Source organism: Hoplias malabaricus, chromosome Y, assembly GCF_029633855.1.
Source record: "Hoplias malabaricus isolate fHopMal1 chromosome Y, fHopMal1.hap1, whole genome shotgun sequence".
Lineage (NCBI taxonomy): Eukaryota > Metazoa > Chordata > Actinopteri > Characiformes > Erythrinidae > Hoplias > Hoplias malabaricus.
The window spans coordinates 18740783-18763884 of NC_089820.1; the positions used below are offsets into that span (position 1 = coordinate 18740783).

Sequence of the window (23102 nt, forward strand, 5' to 3'; positions counted from 1 at the left end):
AGTAAATACCTGATATCACAAACTGTCCACTGAGAATAAACTGACAGTTACCATGGCACATGCATGTCTTCAGCAAACCGTCAAGTGTACAAAACTTCCACTGAAGCATGGCCCGAGGTGTTCCATTCGGGTAAAGCTGCCAGAGACCATGTAAGACCCACAGGACCTGCAACATGCCTGTACATGTGACTTTTGAAGAAAAAAATGAAATGCATGAACAACAAAGATATAAGTAAATGAATAAAGATAATACAGCACGCAATTTTTTAGCTTATCATGAATAGGGTGCCTATTAAAATAATGAAAACATTAAAAGAAAAAGGTGAAAAATGAGAAACCAAATGATGAAAATGAGTTTATTTAATTATTTATTAATTTTTCAGTGCCTTTGTTTAAAATAAATAATGGTATGGTGGAGAAAATAAAATGACTAAGCATGAAAATTACAGTGTTTTAAAAAGAACTGTGAGCAACATCAGTACAATCTTTAAGTTTATATATAAACAAACATACAAAACTGCACTTTGAAAGTAAACAAATGTAGCAACTCACTAGAATCAAGTCTATTGTCCAACTTCTTGGAAAACAGTAGTTAAAGAGCCTTTTCAGGGGCCATTATTTTACTCGACAGTGTTAAAACTTAGTGTTGAAGCTGTTTCCTAAGTGTAATATGCAGTTTCACCTCCTATTTACTGTCAACTCCTATTTACTGTCAAACAGCACAATAGTCTAGCTAATTGTCTGTATAAGAAGTAAAGTGCATGTGCAACACTATTTTGATCTTGACACCAAATTCAAGGCTTCAGTGAGTGTTTTTTTTCTTTCTTTCTTTTGAACATTTAAAACAACAACGTGGCAGTGCTCACACACTTCCTTCAGGACTCAAAGGAATGCTTTAAACAATGGTAAATAATTAGACAGCGACGGCAGAGGAAGTAACCGATTATGAATATATTAAATACTGTTGTCATTCAAACGGTTTACAGCGACACTCTTCAGAACAGAGCATGCTGCTCTTGCATGAGAGACAAAGCTCCAGAGCGGACATCACTCATGGTGACATTGCATGATAAAAGCACTAAAACATGATCATGAGTGCACCATTTTACGGGACAGTCGTCAAGTGGAGAAATCACTACCTCTACCATTAGAATAGTAGCAAAACAAGAGAGCATCTGAGACATGTACCAAAGCATATTTCATTCCCTACTTGAAAAGGTCCATCGTAGGTCTATACACCAGTGCTACAGATGATTTGCTTTTAAAGCGCTGAATTAATTGACTATAGTACCACGATGCGTGAAGGCCAACATTATGTATGACTGGGATGTCCCAGTGACACAGAGGAGACAGTTCTGAGCAGCATGTTTTTCTTTTTTGGGAAGAGGAAAAAAAAAAAAAAAAAAAAAAGATGCAAGTCAGCATTACATTATCTAAATGAATATTTGGGTTATGATCCCCAGATGCAGCAGACTCTCAGTCTCTTTTACAGCAAAGAGACAAAACCTCTGTACATCAGAAAGGAAAGCCCTGCTGCAAATGAGCTTGCCAAACTGAGAAATATTTCAAGTAACAAGAACTCAATCAATAAAAAAATGCCACAGGCTGGAGACAGAGGACAAACTCTGAATAGACCAAATGAAGAGCATGTTGGCCGTCTGTCCAAACATTCACTCACACACAGCCACTCTCATTACAGCACAAGCGGAGAGAAGTTGATTGTAGACATCTCTGTGATTTCTTTGCAGTTACAGTAAGCACATGAGCACCTCTTGATTACAATTTCCCAAAGATGTGTTTGACTTCACTTTCCACCCTTCTTTGGCACACCGGGCCTTTTGGCCTGCCACAGATGATTGTGAATCGTCAGAGCATCAACGCTGACAGACACAGTCTTGGCAGGTATTACGGTGAACTGCTTGCGGTCAGAGCTGTACTTGTACAGTTTGTCAATCATCTTCTTGGTGATGCTTTTAGGCCCTGTGCCAGTGAGCTTTTGGATCTCCTCTGTGTCAGGAAAGTACGAGTAAAGTGCCCGGAACTGGCAGCCTCCGTCTCGGAAAAGAATCATCAAGTGGTTCGAATCACATTTCTCAAGTTCCTGCAAACACAGAGTACAAGTTACATATCTTCGTAAATGCTTATGAAGCATTCTCTAAATGTACATTTAATTAGCTTTAAGGAATATAACACACCTCAAGGATGGAGTTCTTCTGCGGTTCATTTACTTTCCCTGCCAAGCAGCAGTGAGAGATGGCATTGTGGATTATCGGCTTATTAGACTTTGCACTAGGCTCTTTGAAAAGCTTAGGCCCTGTAGGAATCAAAATAACCAGTAAAATAAATTAGCACACTGACAGAAATAAAAACATTCAGATTTCAGCACTAGAAATAACGTGAACAACAACAAGCGGTTCATTTATTTGCCGGATCCAAGTCAGTATCTGATATCTGGGAAGATTTAAATTGGGTTGTGTTTCCATGAGCTTTGTACAAGAGAATAAAGGTCTACATTATGTTCACAAAACAGTTAAGAAAAATATAGAGCCTAATAACATGGACTTTTTTAAATGATAAACAGCTTCTTGTTAATTTTATACTGTAAAAATATGAAGAGTGAACACAACAAAACATCAGTATGTTGAAATCTATCAGTATCAAAGATATATACACAGTACTTTACAAAAGGTTCAGGCACCTGAGAAAATGAGATTTAAAAATCTATTTATCTGAGCAGTAGGTGTTTATTTGCTATTAAAAAAAAGGGGGGGGGGGACTCACAAATATTAGAAAACATAAAAAAAAAACATATTACAGTAAGTAGTGATATTCTGTTTGTGGATGTGTTGGTTTAATGCTTCCAAAATCTCACTTCATGGCAGTCCAACATTATATAAGGTACTTTTTCAGTACCAAATTTTACTGGTTAATAAATATTTTATTATATTTCATCAAGTGTATTGTTTTTGTCAGTTTATTTTTACTGTAGTTATGTTTTTGTACGTATTGTAATTGTATATAATTTTATTCAAGCACCACTTGTATTGAGAATATATTTGAAATAATAATCATTTTAGGTGCCTAAGATTTTGCACAGTACTTTATCACAGCACTAATCATTACAAACACACCCTGACAACAGTTTCATTGTTTGTATATTCATTTATTTTCTGTAACTGCTTCATCCTGGGCACCACTCCATCACAGGACATCCACAGGCACTTTCTCAGCCAATTCACATGCCCACTTTTAGACCGTATCCCAAGTTCATCACAGACAGTGTCACAAGGTGAGGACAGAACCCATGACACCAGAACCCTGGAACTGCGTGGCAGCATCACCATACTGCCCATCCTTCATAGTCCATGTCTCAAAATGTACTTAAAAATGTGAAACACAATTTAATTACTTAATGTACTGGAATAATAACTTATGTCAGTTGTCTTACCAGTGTATTCCGCCATAGATGTTGATGTAATGGAAGATGCCGTGGAACCGTTGTCCCAGTCCCGGTCTGTAGTCCGACTGAAGCCTGAAAACGACTCTACTGATTCCCCCCTAGTTGTGGAAAGAATACGCCGATAAGACCAATGGTGTTCAGATACATTTAGAGGTCAGTGTCTGGATAAGTGATTGATTTTTAAGCTGACATTAATTAATACCACACAGGCACTCCCACACATACCGCTGTGATCCTGCACCCCCTGAGTTAACACTATCTGGTTCTGTGGTGGCCACAGAAGACAGTGACAGATTAGAGCCAGACTGGGCACTGACCAGGTTCTCATCTGGGGACAGAAGACAATAATTAGCCTTAACTGTTTAGTCCCTAAAGAGGAAAGGTTTACCAATAATGCTTAGGTAAATCACAATGTAGCAAAACATTTCCCCATCAGATTGTGGAACTGAAGGACGAGGTAATGATCTCTTTACAAGATGTCAGTTTTAAACTCCATTGAGAAACACTGAAGGATGCAAGTTGCTTACTTGCAGAGGAGCATTTTGAGTGTTGGTCAGTTGAATGTTCTTCTTTCAACACAGACTTCGGTCTGTGCTTCTTGGGCTTAGGTTTGGGTTTAGGCTTGGGCTTGGGCTGTTCCTGCTCTTCAATCATTTCTTGCTGTTTTTTTCTCAGGTATTCTTGCTTTATCAACTCTCGCCTTGCTTTCTCTTCCTCTTTTCTCATTCGATCCTCTTCAGCTTTCCGCCTGAAACAAACAACATGCTCTCAGCAAAGGTTTCATGAAGTTAAAATCATGAATTAAACTGCAGAAACCTTCAACAATGTCATTGTATAAGACAAATGAAAGAATAATTTTAATCTAAAAGCAAGTGCAACAATGCAGCGCTTCAGAAGAGCGATCAGATTCAGATATGCGCCGTGTGCAATTGTCTGCCTCCATTTTCTCCACTTTTCCCCAACATCCCTTCCCTCTTCCAAATGTCTGCTGTGTTCAGTCTGCAATCTTTTTTTTTTTTTTTTTTTTTTTTTTACATTTTTCAGCAAGACAGAAAAAGACAGATAAGCAGCACCAGCCTCATACACATGAAAAAGCACATACTGCAGTCTGACTACTGTGCATGCATACACAATGATGATGTTGAAACGTATGTCATTCAGGCATAATTTTAGCAAACTCTAATTATAGTTTGTGGTAATGAATTAGCATGCTCTCATTAAACTCGCCTAACGCTAATTAATCCCCATGTTATCATATTCAGAGTGTGCTATGAAATATGGAAAGGGGAAACAATTATTCAGCTAATTAAAATAACTCCCATGCATGATTAACTTTGACATAATATTAGTATTAGTATTATATATTATTATTAGTATTAGTAAGGTTATACATCATCAAAGATACACTACAAAACGTACATTTATTCAGGAAAAAAAAGGTGGGCACTATATTCAAAATAAATGTGCTTTGCATCAAAAGACATCTACAAGTCCCCCTTACTTTAATGAATTGTACTGGTTTATAGTACCTGGCTTCATCCCTCTTAAGCTCACTCTCTACCTCCAGCTGCTGTTTGCGGACCCGAGCTTCCTCTGCCTTCTTCTGTTGCTTCAGGAGAAAGGCTGCCCGTTTTTTGGCCATTTCATCCTCTGCTTTCTGTTCATCCTGTAATTCATGAAGTATGGAACACTTGAGTTAGAGGTCATCATGTTCATGCAATTTTGTCTAAAATGCAAAACAAGCCAGTACCTTAAAGAAGAAGCCCATGCCCGTCTTCTTTTCACCATCAGCTGCATCTGAGGAGACATCTAACGTGTTGGAACTTCCATCATCTGTCTGGGCTGCCAAGTCTGACAAGTCCACTTCGATGAGGTTAGCCTTGCTTCTTGTGTCCTCAGACAAGACGTTCTCGCAATTAGGACCATTGTCAAAAGTTGCATCAAGGTCCCTTAGTGTATTAGACACATCTTCATTAAAGGTGATTCCTAGGGCGACAGAGCTTGGCTCCCGCGAGACTGTACGCATGTTTGCCTCATCATGAAGATGATAGGTAGTGTTCTTCAGAGCACCTTCATCTTTGTTGAGTGTCTCATAGTCTGCTCTGGGGGTCCTGCCCCCAGGACTGGCTCTAGCAGTAGGACTGTCAACAGGAGTAGGCGTTGATATCTTTGTCCCTTTGCTGTGCTCCTTGGACAACTTCAACTCAGATGGTTTGGAACGAGAACGTGCAGAGCTGAGCTTAGGGGGCTTCCGTACTACTGGGCTCCCACTGGGCTCCACAAAATGGATAGCAGCTCTGACTTTTGGTTCAGAAAAAATTGCTTGGTCACCATTAGGCTGTGCAGAATCTGGTGGGGACTGGATATTTTGCTTCATGAGAATGTCTTGCTGTAGAGACAGTTGCATCATCTGCTGCTGAATACTGCTGATAGCCTCATTGAGCATATCTATGGAGCGGTTACACTCATTAAGGTCTACTTCCTCATCTACATCTAAGGCACTAGGGGGCATGGCAGCTGCACTTTCCCATTCAAGGGATGCCTTTTCTGGCTCTTCAGTGCCTTTCTCTCCATCCCTCATTGTATCAAGACATGAATCATCTTTAGACTTCTCCTTTTCCCCATTGAGCTTCTGCTCTTCTTTCAAGTGGTCTGCTTTGAGTGGCTGAGGAAGTGTGTCGCTCTTCCCTTTTTTAACTATGTGCAGAAAGGCAGCTTTTCCAAGTTTCAGTCTTTGCCTAGCACATAAGATTTCCATCTTCTTTTTCTGGGTCTCGATGGCACGCCGTTTCTCTTCAAGTTGCATATGCAACTGCACAAGTTCAGAAGCTAACATATTGGCACTGTCCTTGCTCTGCTGTGTGGGACTCTGGTCCCTCTTCATCCTCCAGGATGTGAGGGGAATGGGACCACTCTCTGAGCCATCTGGTGTGGTCCTTTGTGAACTGCTGGCGCTGGAGCGAATGTCTTGATTACTGCCAAACTTCTGCATCTTCCGCTCTGCAAAACTGGTCATTCGCACACTGCCACTGGCTACACTGCTCACCTGTGACTGAACACTAAGGCCGGGGCTAGAGCACCTGCTTCCTTCATCCTTGTCCTCATGCTCCTTCACATTCATATCTTCTCGCAGTTTTGCAGATTCCACATCCTCTTCATACATCAGCCGTTTCTGTGGATGCAGCTCTTTTGTTAGTTCTGCATCCTGCTCTTCAATGGTCTCTACAGTCTCTATATCAGATTCAGGCACTATGCCCCAGGCTTGGACAGACCTCTTATCCTCAGGCACAGATGAATGCAGGTAGAACCCTGTAGACTGTTCAGCAGAAGGCTCTATGATGCTGGTGACCATAGGTCTGAAGGCATGAGTCTGCCCTGGAGGTGCAGGCACAGAGACATTTAATTTGGGCTCAGAAGATATCTCGAGCTCAGAGCTTGAACTAGCATTGAAGGTACGGTTAAGGCTGTGTGGAGGTCTTCGCCGAACTGAGGGTCCATCTCCTCCACCAACTCTTCTTCCTGCACCACGCACTTTTGCTTCACCAGACTCTTCCTCCTTGTTCAGACATATGGACTTTTCTTTTGCAGGTTTCAGGACAGCAGGCATCAGTGGTTCCAGATAGAAACTGGCAGTTCTGGAATCCAAACTGGCTTCTTCTTGTCTTCCCCAAGCACTTGTTTTAGCACCATTCGTGGCACCCTGGCACTCTCTTTCTGAACAATTTGCCAGAGTTATGTCATTTTTTGATGACTCTGCCTTTATAACAGTCACCATCTCATCGACTTCATCCATGTTAACATTTCCTAACAGTGTGTGACCGTTAATTCGTCGTGGAAGAGCCTGGCTAGGGTGACTTTGGTGCTTGGGTGTGACAGTAGAGGCCAGGCTGTCCTCACTGATGGAACATGTTAGACTTGCACTGTCACCTGAGGCCAAGTCTGCATCACTATCCGTGGCACAGTGGAGAACGTAACGATTCAGCTGGGACAATGGCCTGGTTTATAATTAAGATTATAAGAAAATGAAATTTGGGTCAGATAAGTATCAATGAACAGTTTTATATGTAAATTGTATAATCCACAACAATTTTTTTTACCTCTGTCGTTTGTCTGACCAAGCAACTGACCCCCGACTTTCTTGTGTAAGAGAATTTGAACGATTTCTACAGGCTGGATTTTAAAAAAATAATAAAAAATACAAGGACACTGTGAATAACAAAAGCACTCATTTGATATCTTATGACGCACTAGTAATAGCTTATAATCTGCTTGGTTGAGATCATTAATGAAAAAGTTATCAAAAGCTTTACACTGTTCCACAATATATTTCTATAAAAGTATGCCAAGCATAAAAAAAAAATTTTTCCCATGCCAGTGGCCATGTTAAATTCTCTATAACACTACACGCTTAGTGTCCTACCTGAAGCATCTTCTCCTTGCTGAGCTTTCTGTTGCCTCTGTCTCAAAGGAAGTAGTGGATGTGAGGGACTAAAGCTTGAGCTCCCCTTGCTACTAAAAGAGAAACAGGGCAATGTTGGCAGGCCTCCAAAACACAAAACAAGGGCAAATTGTATCCAAGTTTACTGGAGTCCAAATCTAATCTTAACTGACAATATTCATTTTCCATGTGGCTGGACAAATATAGACAAGCTGTGTTAGGAATGACGGCCCTATTTTACAAATTTTGAATAACGCCTTTTAACCCCAAAAGCCACCGAAACAACATACTCCAAGAAAACTGAATTATCCAATTTACACTAAGAATTTTGAAAAATCTATTTACCCTAGGTGTATTGTGGTGTGTTAAAAAACATATACCAAATATACAATATTTTACAAGACCACCACATAACACAAAAAAGCTTCACAAACCCCAACACAAAGCCGTAAATGCAATGCTATTTTTTTAAACAGTGAGAGTGAGGAAAACGTAATATGATCAGAAAAGTGTATATATAGTCATCATTTTTACAAATCCCATAAAAGCTCATTAACAGACCTTACAGTCAGGCTAATCTTATAATATTTGTCACATTTTGAAAAAAGGGAGCTCTGAATAAAGCAGACCACTGTTCACCTTATTTTAATCATTGTACAGAAAGCTTCCAGAGCAGCTAAAGTGTGTTGAAAAAAATGCTAAGGAATGAAAGAAGGTAAATTTGGCACCCACAAAACAACTAACAACATCTAAACTCTGATGATGTATAAAAGATGCTCAGATGAAAGGTTTACACATGAAAGTGGGGAGGGCTTTTAAGACTTACAGATGATCAGATTCCTCAGGGTGCAGGAAGTACCTGTTACACACTTCTGGGCTGTTGGGTACAGGGTGAGCTGGATCAGCAATGCTAGGGGAAACCAGGAAGCTACGTTTGGTTGCATTGGAGATAGGAACAGAGGGACGGCAAGTCTTCGACTGAGGCATAGCTTTTGCTGTGAGAGAGATATTTTATAAGTCATCACCATTAGATAGAATAGTGACTTAAATTACATACATTAAAGCATATAAAATAACTACTAAATAATTACCACCCAACATATATATATTTAAAAAATATATAGCAGAAAAATTTAGGGTATGTCCAACAGGGGTTGCAAAGATCAGTGAACAAACTGAGTAACTTTTTCATTAACCGGCTCTGTGGGCAGTCAAGGACAGTGGCCATATTGGAAAACACAATACGAGCAAATACATAAACACAATGTCCAAAACATTTTATTAGTGGGAAACATTAAATGGGAAAAAAATTCATTTTACTGCAAGCAAATATTACATTTTTAAACATCAGGAAAATATATTTTCTCACCATCCTTGAATTCCTGGACATCTCTTGGCTGGACAAACTCAGGTTTCACAATCTCGAACCACCAAAATAGTTCAGCAATAAATACCATCACATTGTGCTGAGGAAAAAATTGTTTGGGAAAACCACTTAGAGAATTTATAGTTTACATGGACCTATGCAAAAACATGGGTCATGCTCAACTACATAAGAATGAAAAGTATTCCATATCTTACTTTGAGCACAAGCGGGGCATACAGCATGTCTTCTAGTGTTAAATAGAAACCTTTGTTAAGGTACTCATTGGCAAATTCCTTCAGTAGCTGGATGTTATATAGACTGTCTGCTATTGAGGTGACCTCCTTCAAGCATATATCTGCAGGGAGACCAGAAAGATATGCTTAGCAAACAAGTTCTCATATGCTAGGTGAATGACATTTAGGAAGTACACACAGGGCAGCACTTAAATATGCAGTCAATATTTGGTTAAAGGTTAAACTATTAGAAATGCACATTCCTAACTGCTATAGTTCAGCCTATTTCACAGAGAGGTACATTTTCAAATGGTTTGTGCATGCTAAAATACTACAATATTCAAACAAATATTCCTATGGCATTTACTTTTTTTTTAATTTTCACACTAAACCCAAATACTAAAGCCTAGTTATAGCGGCAGAACAAAAGGTAAGTGATGATTTAACAAAAACACACAGCTTTACTATAAACAACACTTAAAAATGCCTACCATCAAGCTTCATTAGGTCAGGGCAGTAGTAGTGGACCACAGTCAGCAGGGCAGCACCATCGCACACATCCCTCATCAGATCCTCCAGTAGGGGGAAGTGAGGCATCTGGCGGCCTGAACCATGCTCCCGCCGGTAGCGCACCTTAACGTGACAAAACAGTGGTTCAAAGATGCATAGATAATGTGTTTAAGCTGAAGCAAACCTGGCATAATATTCCAGAAAAACTAATAAAGTACACACCAACGTATTTTAAGTACACAAATTTTATCAAATAAATTATATAAATGGTATCCTTTGATCCTAACATACATAGCATGAATGCAGTAAAAAATAAATCAATAAATAAAAGCAACCATTGCCAAAAGCAGAGCTGATGAAACCATAGGATAAAATACATGTATTTATTTAATTAAAAAAGCGCTACTTATTGAATGAAGCCCTTAGCACCAATTTACAACACAACAGCACTGTAAAACCACACGAAATACAGCATACTAACTTACTTCACTAACGAAATAAGATTCAAGGTCGTCCATTCCTTTGAGAGCACAGGTTTTACTATAAGTGCATTTGCCATTTCAGCAAACATAAGGCTACGTTCACACAGCAGGTAGAAGTTGCCCAAAGCCAGTCTGATTCTTCATATGTGACACAGGTGTGTCTGTATGAGCAGCACAAATCACATTGGATCTGACTTTTTTTTTTTTTTAAATCAGATTTGGGCCAATTTTATGTGTGGCACTGAGATTCAACTCTTGGAAATTTGTGAAGAGTTATTATCTCTTAAAACACATTTTTAAAAAAGCAAAGAGAAACTAGGCCATCCTAGTTTTAGCCAGACCACCACTAGCCAAATAGCCATAGGTTTATCTGGCATTTCAAAAACAGCTAAGCCCAAAATACATACCCTTGTCATTGGTAGGTCCCGAGAAGTTTTGGTGCTTCATATCAATGTTTATACAATACATAAATAACAAATAGTATACTATAAAATTTGTTTATTACTTGTTTTTGAACATTTCTAAAAGCAAGCACCTTAACATTTTATCAACCAAGTAATCTATACTTGATAAAGGAACAGGGCATCACTGGGAACTACATATTTATGTACTGACTTATATTTCTAAATGTTATTATTTTGAGTAACACTTCGCTCTGGTGTTCTGGTTTTAATAATCCAGAGGGGACATTATTTAAGGGGGGGGGGGCATCAGTTCATGTTTTAGTATTTTTTAAAGTCTTTAATTAATGCTCTGTTTTTAACATATAACTCATTTGGAATAAAGAAAATGATTATTTTGTGATGTAGTGCTGCACAGTAAAACACCAGTCCAGTTCTATAGCTTCTATTCAAAAAGAAAGTGATTTGTGTGAAACAGGTGGACGTTTCAGGTCAGTGAGTTTGAAGCATCGTCCTTTTGCACACGCAGGTCAGTTTAGGAGCTTGATCTGTTCAGACTGATGTCAGATATAGGTCACATTATTTAGTATGTGTGAACGTAGCCTAAGATCGCAGTTAATTCATATAGTAAAGTACTCAGGCTGAACCAGGAACGGTCATCCTTGAACTTGCTAAAACAGTTTCTAAAACAAACGTGGACTAAGCCTAGTTAGATATTATCACAAAATGAGAGCTGCAATATAAAGATGTGAGACAGTTAAGAATGGAGATGGAGGACGGAGGAGCATCATACCACATGTGGGTACTCCACAAGCTCCGGCATGCAACTGGCCAGCAAAAGCGTAAGATCGGGCTGGAGGGACAGATGCAGCAAAGTGAGAGGGTGAATCTTATGAAAAACAAACTGAATAAAGGTGACAGGAATGATGGCTGCCATGTATATTTCAGCACAGAAATGTTAAAAGGGCTAAATCAGGAGTTGCTCAGTAGGGGTGGGAAAAATTATTCTTTCATGCATCATAAATCTTTCTTCATAATTTTTTCTATGATTAACAAAACATTTATAGACATTATAAAGATTTTGTGATGTTGCATAATTTAAAAAGAAGGCAAATTTATGCATCATGTATAAAGTTTCCCACCTCTATGGCAAAAAAAAAAAATTCTCAAACACACTATCTCTCTCTCACACACACACACACACACACACACGGTGGAATGTGTTAGCTCATACGGAGTGGGCTTAGGGGAGTGAAAGGCAGATTGTTCTGCGATTACTGGATAACGCGAGCCACTGGGCAGTAGGGTTTGCCAGTATAATTCATTGCAAATCCAAAAGAAGCGTGGCCTGGATGGTGGGGTGTGCACACATCAACACATCTAATGCGTGCAGCAGTGGAGAAGAAAGCACTGGCAGCCAACTTACAGGTACTAGCTTCCAATACCACTTTGAGGGAGACTATCCGAGTAGCAAGGGAGGAGGAGCAGGAGGAGGTTAGAGGGAGAGAGACAGGAGAGGAGCAGACAGGAATGTACGGTCAGAGAAGAGAAGAAACAGAACTGACACACAGGCTCCAGAGGAGGGAAAAAAAGACAGAGGGAAGGGACTGGTGATACTGAAGAAATTTCAAATGGAATACTTCCTCTGCGATATAATGAAAAGACTAAGTTGTATGGCTACACAGTCCAGCAAGACAAGAGGCTATCAAAACTCATACTGCTGTACACATTCTGCTCTGCTATATCATCTTTGGAAAAAATGCAAAAAAAAAAGCTGAAGACAGTGATACCTTCTGATGACTGGGAGAATCTAGCAGATGCTGCTTTACTTTGAATTCCTTCTCTGTGATTTCTCGCATTTTCAGGTTCACCTGAAAACAATAAAAGTATTATCAGAAGGCCGTGTAGTGATTATGTTCTCTACGTTCTAGACAATCTGCTTACACTGGCAGCTTTCATTTGCTTTGTCTAAAAAGGTAGCCAAAAGGGGGAGGAAAAACAAATCCTTTACTCCCTAGGGCATTTCTAGCCTCACATGACGTGAAGTAATAACACGAGACAAAAGTAAAATTAACTAGTTTTAGTTTTAGACTTAACAGTTAACACTTTGGAATATAAATAAGAGTTAGGGTTATATCACGATGTAACAGAATGCAACACAAATACTGTTTTCCCTCAATTACCTTGTTTTCATAATTGCTGAAGGCCAAATTTGTAAAAATATGATTCAATTGCCCAGCCCTACTATCCAGGGGAATGTGGGGTACTAGAAATACCCCACAAATTTGTGTTTCAAATTTTTCAAAATGCCCCACCTTTATTATCCAGATCATCCATTCATGCACAAATTTCAAACACCTGCAGCTTTTTTGTACTATACAACAACTGGAGGTTATATGAAATTCATTATAGTAGCCCACCATATCACAATTAAAAATATGTTTGTGTTCTTCTATGTACGGAAGCACACAGACACATTTATTTATTTTCTTACTACCTGAATAGAATGAAAATAGGTTTATGCAGAACTAAGGTAAGCTGTAAGTTAAGCACATAAAGCTATACACTGATATTTTCTATTTGTGCTTTTAAATGTATTGGGGTCATCAAAAGGTTTGAAAACACTGTTGAGTTTAATGTTATATACGTACCCAAAAACATGTTCTCAAACACCCACCTTGTTGATCCAGAAGATCATGGCATCCTCCAAATCAAAGGGGAGCTCTTTTGAGGCGCTGAATGTGGAGAAACGTTTGACACAAGTCACTACCCTCTCAATGCTGATCATCTCCACTGTGTAGGCCATCATCAGGGCATCAATCATGGGCATATGGGAGCTCTACAAGACAGTTGAAGTTTACCAGTCAGAAAAACTGTGTGTGTGTGTATATATATATATATATATATATACACACACTTTGGTGGCATTTAAGTACATGGAGCATACAGACAGTGACTAAAGGGATTCATTATAATCAACATATAAGAGCAACCTTGCTGTAATACAATGTTACAGCAAAATACTGTAACACAGAGCTCATACTGTAACTCCATGTAACATATGACAACTCTTTTGAATTGTTATGATATTAGGGCCCTTTAATAATAAGCAAAAAATCTAAAAACCCAGAAGTGATTCAGGCACTCAGAAACCAAAAGGAAAAAAAAAACATCCCAGAAGTGCAACCTTAAAAAAAACATTAGGACAAATAATTGTGCTAGTAATCTTTTTTTGGATAAATAAAACACACTCTAAATAACAATTATATAGTTAGACACAATAGTTAGACACTCAGGTAGTGAACAGTTTACAAATGTTTGTAACTATATAAACTATATATTAAAAATGGTTAAAATCTCTGACATGCTGGAACAGGTAAAAAGTAGACAGTGAAAAAACATGTATGAATACAGCAAAAAGAACAAAGTCCCCACAAGCAAATAGAAGCAATGGAAAATCACAAAAAAATAATTCTTGATCTGCAAAGACATCATATAGATTATAAATTCATTCACTTCAAACACCTCTTTTGTTGAGGTTGCAGGATTCCACTGTGCATACTTTAGCCTATATGTTGTTTAAAAGGTTTCTGTCAGCATTTCCAGATGTAAGTCAAGTGTATATTCAAATTCAGCTTGTCATTTCAGTGCATCAGATTTAAAAAACCTCTTTCATACATGATTTGCCTTAAGCTTTTGTATCTACAGCCAACAAAAGCCTGCACACATACATGTAAGCCAGACAGGGGACAAGTCCTTTAACCTTTTTTTTTCTCTCAGGGTGTGTGTAGGAGCCCCAGCTGATCACTACTTCAACTCCCAGAGCCAGACTGTCTGCACGCATCAGCTCCACCACAGAGCCCTTCCTGTTGGACTCTGTAGAAGAGTATCTGATAAATGCATACATTCAAATACATAGAATCTCTGATCAGTAATAAAATCTGAAACAACCACAGAAATCTAATCACAGGATTGAAAAGAACAACAATGGGGCTAAAACAGAAAACAGGATAAGAAATTGATGGGAAGTTACATAATTGCATTATCCTTTTGACAAACTCAACAGGCTGGCCGAAAATCAATGTGTGATCAATAGGGCCTAAAAACCAAACTGGGAGGGAACAAACAAAGTCTGTTACTGAGGTGAACAGAGGTTGTTGAACTAAATTTATAGAAAATACTAGTCCTGACACTAACCCTAAAAACAAGCATCTCTTTTTGTTGAAGTGATCCAAAACTACAGTAACGCAAAACTGGCTCTACCTGAACATTTGTTGTATGAGGCCCATGCCTAACAATGAACCAGTTAATATTGTTTTCTGAAAAAACACATCATGTTTTAAACATTATTTACTTACTACTAACAACAGGAAGACAAAACTAACTAAACATGTTGGGCAAATTGGGCTAAGAATTATCTCAGAATTACTGGACAAAAGGTTTCCCTCTTTTATTTGATTTCATTTGATTAAACCAGATGGGGGTATTTGCACAAGATATCTTGTAAGACAGTATATACCCATGCCATTAGTGGAAAACTTGGTACAGACATTTAATACCTCAAAACATGACAAGAAAAATGCATGTTTTCCTAAAGTAATATGAAGAAAACTTAGATAATCTTGCTGTATTTGAACAGCGTCCTAACTTTTGATGATTATGTTCATAGTGAGCAAATATTTCACACACATACACACACCTTGGAACAATTAGGTTTTGTCAAACAGGTTTATGTGGATTACGTGCCACAAAGCTCTGTACAGGGTGTGGGCTCAATGAAATACATTTGCATGTAAAAGAGATAAAACCACAAGTGGGTGGACAGAGTTGAATCACAAACATTTATAATTTTCTTTCACTAGAATAGGAGAACACTGCCAGTTAATATGTACTTGTGGAAATCAATGCCATCCTCTTTTTGAGTGCGTTATTAGGATCTCTTGCTTTAAGGTTTGCACAAAAGACAACATGCACCTTGGGGCAAAAAATTCAGACACACGCTCGCACACACAAAACATAAGCTTTCTTTTGTCTGATTTTGTCAGTGTGCCGATAAGGCATCTACAACAGGAAGAGTTCCTCAGACTGACATATTTCCTTGCCATCAGTGTATCTCTGAGATGACCTGGGATTAAATCTCTTAACTATCAATGCACACTATTATGCATCTCAGTCCCATGTGGATGTACAACCTAATAAATGCTGAAAAGTTTCATGCAGAAGCACTGTCTCCAGTACTAAAGCTGCCCTTAACTCTCTCATTACTTACCATTTTGATTGGCTGACAAGTGAGATCTGCCTCTGTGACAGGCGTATCATCGCCCTCCATGATATAGATGCCTTTGCGGGACAGGGCTTGGATGACCGACTGATGGGACTGGAGTGAGGCCACCTGGTCTCCTTTGAGGATGAGGCCACATACACGACAATACAGCTCAGAAGACAGTAACAGCCGGATCACAGGGGGTTTGATGTGCTCTTGCTCATACTGGTCTGTGTAGAAGGGATCCCGCAGGTCCTCTGGGATATGATCTGGTAAAATATTGGAAATATTAAAAAAACAGCAAACGTGATAGAATTCCAAAGCTATGCAAGGTAACACAAAGATCAGTAAATCACTTAAGGCTGGTATTAAGGGTGTAAGTCAATTAAGATGTCACAGTGGTATTGAGGACACACGGGGTATTTCCAGGTGTGAATCGATTAAAAGCCAACATGTACAACATTGTGTAATGCGTCAAATGTCTAGACTAAGCGTTGTTTTCCAGATTTTCTGAGAGACTGCTGATTTGTATGTGTTGCCAAATTGAATGAGGGTGTGAAAACAAAGCTGGGCTACCATGCTTCATGGTTTTAGAGCTCCCATGTCAACACTGATGAGCTGTTGCAGTTGGTATCTGGCTTCACAGCACCAGTGTTAACTAAAGTGAGGAACCTGTCCTTTATTTTTCAATGGCATAGCAGCATTTGTTCTTTTCCCAAATCTACCACAAGTCCTATCCATTTGTACCTTTGCACTACATGAAAAACTGTCTACAAATTACCCTCCTGCATGCAGTTACACACACCTGAACTCTCTGGTGTAACGTAGGAAAACCTGCTGTGTGTCAGGAACCCATGAACTTTATACAAACTTACATTTTCACTGATGGATTCATTAACGACTGAATAGCTACATTTAAACAGTGTTTTTGCAGTGACTAAGCATATTTCCTGGCAGATAAATAGATTATTGGCAGGGTTAGGGTTAGGCTTTAAAACTGGATTGCCCAAAATACTTCCCAGCTACTTCAATGCTATGACGTGTTACAAAATATACTGAGTGTATATACTGAGTACAAGCACACTTCTGATGTGGTATTAACTATAAATTAACTGCTTTTTGAAATCTTTTGTTGTTGTCAACTGTGATCATATAAATAAAAAAAAGTGACTAATAAAATTATTTTTATTCATCGTAATTAATATTTTTTGATTGATAGCTTTAAAATGTGTTGACGTGTAAAGCAGTCCAGCTTAAACCAAACATTAACAACATTATAAAACTCTGCAGATGAGTCAGCTATTTTTATTTTACCATCTCAGCTGCCAAATAAATTGTACTGCATATTTGGCCTGGATTTACGGCCCTTAAAAGAGAGGTAAGCTGATTAAATATCTGTATAGACACCAGTCAACATTTTTCACACATATAAAAACTAGGGTTGTGTCTTAGTTTATCATTTTGTGAAAGCCACTGTTAATTATCTAAACTAGGCATCTGGGTGTGCCCTAGTCCTGAGTAAAATGGGCATAGAGGAGAAAGCCTAATTCACATGCCTGGGCATGTTCTAGGGATTGTTAGTTTTGTGTGGTACGGCCCAAACAACCTGTGTTGTATATAATTAAATATATTTGTAGTATGAAGATATTTTAAAAATATAAAAAATATCAGTTTGAAATTTGACTTTAAAATGAAACGCTGTATGAAATCCGAAAATGTTCATTGTTACATCCCTAAGGATAAATTTCATATTTACATAACAAGCAAACAAGTTGACGTGATTCATTGCATATTAATTATTGATAAGTAGAGCAAACATGTCTTGAGTGGAATTAGGTCAGCTGTCTCAGAGACTAGTTTCCCAGCCAGTGACAACAGACAACTCCCCTGCACTTGACAGTATGGGGTAGCTGTATATCATAACATGCTTGGGTGCACTAGCCAATTAGACCCACTTTCCATGCCCAAGATACGAACACAGCATTGTAGTGCCATTCATACAACTAGAAATCCACTGTTCACTGTTTCCAAAGATACTTTAGAATGGGCTTTACCAAACTCAAACTTCCACCTCCATCCAAGATGAAACTTGAAAAATCAATGTATGATGCCTGTAATGACATTTGCCCAAACATCACACTGCCTGTGTGCAACAGCCTTTTGCTGTCCTGTGCCAGGAAAAGAACTAAAAATACACTCGGTGCAACAAGGCTCCTAGTTAGTGCTTTTCCATGCTGTGGATTACAGTTAGTGGAGAAAGTTTAGTCAACCCATGTTGTATTACTTTACACAAGACCTATCAATATTTTTGTAGAGAAAATCAGTCTTAATAAAATTGGGTCAAACTGATAAAACTAGTAAGATGAAGTTATAGTAATGTTTAGTGTTAAATGTATTAAATCGCTAGTCATACAATTTCAGTGCCTTGTAGATAGATCAAGTCACTGGGATAATAATAGGGAGCAGCAAGGATAGGATTCATCCTGAAATTAAATCTGTGTAGGCAAACTTGCTGCCCTTCCTCCTGCTTGTGAACTCAATCTTCTCAACCTCAATCTTCTCAACCATAATTTACTGTACTAGGTAGTTCCCACTTCGTAGAAAGAATGACTAACCCATTACTTAAAATCTATAACAAATTTACCATAGTGAGGACTTCTAAAGCCACCATAAAGTTAAATTAGTGAATGCCATGAAAGCAATCTTTTAAACAAAATCTCTTTTAAAGGTGTATTACAATGCCATCTGTTCTATTGTAGGTCACCTACTTTTCCACCAGATGTCAATCCTGAAGACAGACCACTGCAAAACTCAAGGCAAACTCCAAGCGAACCATATCCACAAATAAACTATCCCGGAGTGTCTTTTAAACAGGTTTACTCTGGCACTGAACGCACTTGTGCCATAACAGTGCTAACTTCATTCTCTATTGGTGTTTTTCCACCACATGGGATCACCTCGACTTGGCCTGGCACGGTTCGACTCACTTTCAGCTGGTCGTTTTTCCACTAGCACAACTATCCTGCAAAACGTAGCAAGTGATGTCATAAAACCCCTCTCTAACAGGAACCGCAGGTTTTGAAAACCACAGCAATGCAGGCCTTAATATTAGGCGCTGTTTACTCGTTGTGTATTCATGAGTTGTTTTTGTTTTTTGGACCAAAAATTCGTCGGCCACCAACTCAAGGAGTGTTTGAACCTCTTCAAAACCACAAGATAATGTTACAAATGTGACTGCTGCTATAACTTAAGAAGTTTCACAAAAAGCTGTTTTTTGCTGGAACTCAGTATTTCGTGGTGATTCACAGGTCTCTCTGGCCAGTCAGCGCGCTGAAAGTTTTATACATTACATTTCATACCAGTTGCAAGTAGGGACTAAAAAAGTACCCGGTTCCAGGTACCGGATTTGGCTAGTGGAAACACAAAAAGAGACGAGTCAAGTGGTTTAGGTTCCATAATGAGAAAAAACACACCAGACATATTTGACAGTTAATTTATAATAAAAAATTAAAGAAAATCCCCTTTAACAATAATTTCAATGGACTTAAAATGTAACTATGATTGTGGGAGTCCATGCTTCTAGTCCAACCTGTCAATTTTCTTTCTACTAGCTTTGCAGATGGAACAAATGCTGTTTATCCTGAAGGCTAAATCAGGCATTAGCAGACAGAGACTACTACTGCACTCTCATCCTGGACTTTGCGTGCTTTGACCCAGATCATTCCACTCAGATAAAAAATTAACCCACTTGTGGCCTAAGATTTAATTGCCAAAACATGTAATTTGCCCATCAAATGTCAAAAGAATGCCTGCAAATTTTTAAGGTAAAGAGAGTTGAGTTTACTTTAAGATATTTACATTTGTCATGGTGGCAAAATAGAGTTAATACTGAACAATGATTATATGTTGATTGCGAAAATAAAGACAAACTTAAAAGCATATTTGCCATATATATATATATATATATATATATATATATATATATATATATATATATATATATATATATATAAATAAAGGTAGATCAAATATGATTTATATGTTTGGACAGCTGACCAGGAAAGCCTCAGATCACAAAGTTCAAAATGGTTTAAAAACTCTAGAAATTCTGCTGCTTATATATTGTTAGAAAATCAAATACCCAAATATGTATGAATTAATAAAAACTAACTAATTTTATTGTTCATGTGTTTATTGTTATTATTATCATCATCATATCATAATTAGACATTTGGACAATATTGCTACCATTCTATTTTTGTAATCGCATGTAAGATCTGTGTTAGCATTTGTCCATACACGTGTGTTACCACTTGTGTTTTTGCCTTATAACTCTTAAACAAGAGCAGCAATGAATGTTACATTGAGATGGACAAATCTCACACAAAAAGCAAACACATTTAGAGTGCAGAACAAATCGACTGTTGTTCACCACAAACTGTTTTTCATTTGTAAACAGAAACATGAATTACACTTTAATCTTATCAGCATGGTTTTACTTAATTGTTTAATTACCTTTATTATGTTTTATTAAGAACTACATTATTCTTAATCAACGTCGATGAGAGTAATATCATGGTCTGTCCCCTTGTATGTGGATTGTAAATATTTATGTGGTTGTCTGGAAACCCCAAGCTGAGTCTGCCAGCTGAGTCTTTTCTTTACCAATCAGCTTGGATAGGACCAAGGCCTAGAGATGACAAAACATAGCTTACCGATGCCGTAAGCCTTAGCAAATATCCATCGTAGGTTGGCTGCGATTTTCGCTCTGGCTGAGTCGTACATTTCCAGCGGAGTTATCTCCATTGCTTCGCCCGTTAGGTCCAACTTTCTGCGGGTGCTGTCCCCTCCAGCACCCCCGTCCACCTCCATAACGAGGCTACTGTGTACAGCAGAACCAATGTCCGAAACACAATGTTAGCACAATGTCTGTATTTACTGCTCCACCAGAACTTTCAGATAAACGTGATTCTTAATATAACCCCGTAGAATATAACGTTGACGTGCCAATGTAGGCGAAGTAACGTTTCGTTATAGAAACCAAATAAACGTTACACAGGCGCTATGCAAATATATGAGCATTGCTAATGCTAGCTTCCCCACACTTCAAGCTAGCTAGACCCCTTTCACGAAGGCTTCTTATTCGATATTCTTCTTCTAATTTTCCGTTCCAACTTAAATTTGTTTAATTTAGACTAAGTTAGACTGATTAACATCCTGGCACCTAAATACGTTATCCAATTATTATTGTAATTTTCCATACCATATTAAATTTCGCAGCCAGGCGCCGAATTTTACTGCTGCGCCAATTAAGGTGGAATGGAAAATTGGTATAAGAAGCTTGGAGAATTAGAAACCAAGCTCAGCTTCATGTAACTTAATTTGATCAAACCAATCCATACCAAAATAGCTCGTGTTTAAGCAGTGAATGTTACACATAGCCACAAATATTAGCGTTAAACAGAAGCTTTGGCTATTTTGATTAACCTTAATAATGCTAATATTGCGCTCCAGCCAGGTGTGAGACAACCTAAAGCTAAAACCTGGGAACTCTTAAGGTTGTCTGTTTTGGCGGCTAACGTTAACAGGGTTATTGACTATTAGATTCATAACGGTTAAACGTTTACATTAAAAACGTTGTGCACAGCAATGTATCACTAAGTCAGAAGTGAACCTGTAAAAAAATAGCTCTGCAGAACAGGGCCATTCATTCCTCCGTGATAACAACGATAGCTTTCGCTGTTAGCTCCCAGCGTTGTGAACTGCAAGCTAACCGTTTATCTTAACGTTACTATGAGCACGCTAAAGCTAAACGGACAATAACAGGGACAACACTGAGCCGAAAAACAGCGCTACATAAGCATACCTTACACGTTGTGCTTTATCAGTAATCCTGTTAGAGGTAACCGTACGTTAAGAGGGATAACATGGGATAAATCCAGCAAGCGGAGCTCATGTAGAGCCGCGGGGTCCAGGCGTAGATAAAGCGGCGGAGAGGCGTTATCCTCCCCGCAACGACACCACCGACACAACCGCGCCTCCAGCGGCTTACAGTCAAACTGCCTCCCACCACCAACCGCCCACAGTAAAACAACCACAAACACCAACATGTAAACACTGTTGCCCGGGCATGATGAATGTTTTTTTAGTATATATATATATATATATATATATATATATATATATATATATATATATATATATATATATATATATATGAGTTATGTTATATTGACATGTAATACATTTTATTAGAACCAAATATTAAGCAACTGAGTATTTGAATTATTTGTGTCAATGTGCATTCATTTGCCTGTGTGAGCTTCATTCATCCATTCATTCTCTGTAACCACTTATTCAATTCAGGGTCGCGGTGGGTCCAGAGCCTACCCGGAATCATTGGGCGCAAGGCAGGAACACGCCCTGGAGAGGGTGCCAGTCCTTCACAGGACGACACACACATTCACTCACACCTACAGACACTTTTGAGTCGCCAATCCACCTACCAACGTGTTTTGGACTGTGGGAGGAAACCGGAGCACCCGGAGGAAACCCACACGGACACGGGGAGAGCACACCAAACTCCTCAGAGACAGTCACCTGGACTGGGACTCTAACCAACAACCTCCAGGTCCCTGGAGCTGTGTGACTGCGACACTACCTGCTGTGCCACCGTGCAGCCCTTCTGCAAATTATTAATATTAATAATAATATTAATCATCATCATCATCACAATAAATTAATTACTGTACTGGTAACTGGTGAGGGTATCCCAACTGGGTACACACTGAGCTTCTACCTAAGTCTCACTATTTGCAAGCAAGGATAATTTGTGGCTCAGCCCTTTGTGCAAAACATTGAGAGAGAACTGTCAAATAGTTCACTGTGAAATGTCATTATATTCCACAATCTGCTGTACCTAATACTTTAAAAAGATTGAGGTAATCCA

At 38.6% G+C, this 23102-nt stretch overlaps 1 protein-coding gene across 5 annotated transcripts; it reads right to left on the reverse strand.

Moving 5' to 3' along the window:
- Window positions 1-388: 388 nt before the first annotated feature.
- Window positions 389-22186, reverse strand: LOC136678028 (calmodulin-regulated spectrin-associated protein 1-B-like). 5 transcript variants are annotated; one of them, XM_066655788.1, is made up of 19 exons: window positions 22020-22186; window positions 20869-21035; window positions 16160-16422; window positions 13568-13729; window positions 12681-12761; window positions 12317-12349; window positions 9989-10130; window positions 9480-9619; window positions 9268-9364; window positions 8758-8893; window positions 7881-7972; window positions 7558-7630; window positions 5211-7455; window positions 4990-5126; window positions 3988-4208; window positions 3686-3788; window positions 3449-3558; window positions 2196-2314; window positions 389-2101 (listed from the first exon to the last, which is right to left on the reverse strand). In XM_066655788.1, the coding sequence occupies exons 2-19, from the start codon at window positions 21023-21025 to the stop codon at window positions 1805-1807; spliced, it is 4608 nt and encodes a 1535-aa protein (XP_066511885.1). In that variant the 5' UTR covers window positions 21026-21035; window positions 22020-22186; the 3' UTR covers window positions 389-1804. The 5 variants fall into 5 exon arrangements, with proteins under 5 accessions (XP_066511885.1, XP_066511882.1, XP_066511886.1 ...); XM_066655785.1 differs by having other exon boundaries at window positions 8725-8893; XM_066655789.1 differs by lacking the exon at window positions 12317-12349 and having other exon boundaries at window positions 7881-7969; window positions 8725-8893.
- Between the last annotated feature and the right edge of the window lie 916 nt (window positions 22187-23102).

What these genes read in the sequence shown, in the direction of transcription:
- LOC136678028 (XM_066655785.1), bottom strand. Translation starts at nt 21,025, where the DNA reads ATGGAGGTGGACGGGGGTGCTGGAGGGGACAGCACCCGCAGAAAGTTG. An exon ending in TGCTAAGGCTTACGGCATCG is followed by an intron (nt 16,423 to 20,868) that starts GTAAGCTATGTT and finishes ATATTTTACCAG; the next exon opens with ATCATATCCCAGAGGACCTG. An exon ending in GCAAGGAGAAGATGCTTCAG is followed by an intron (nt 7,631 to 7,880) that starts GTAGGACACTAA and finishes TTTAAAATCCAG; the next exon opens with CCTGTAGAAATCGTTCAAAT.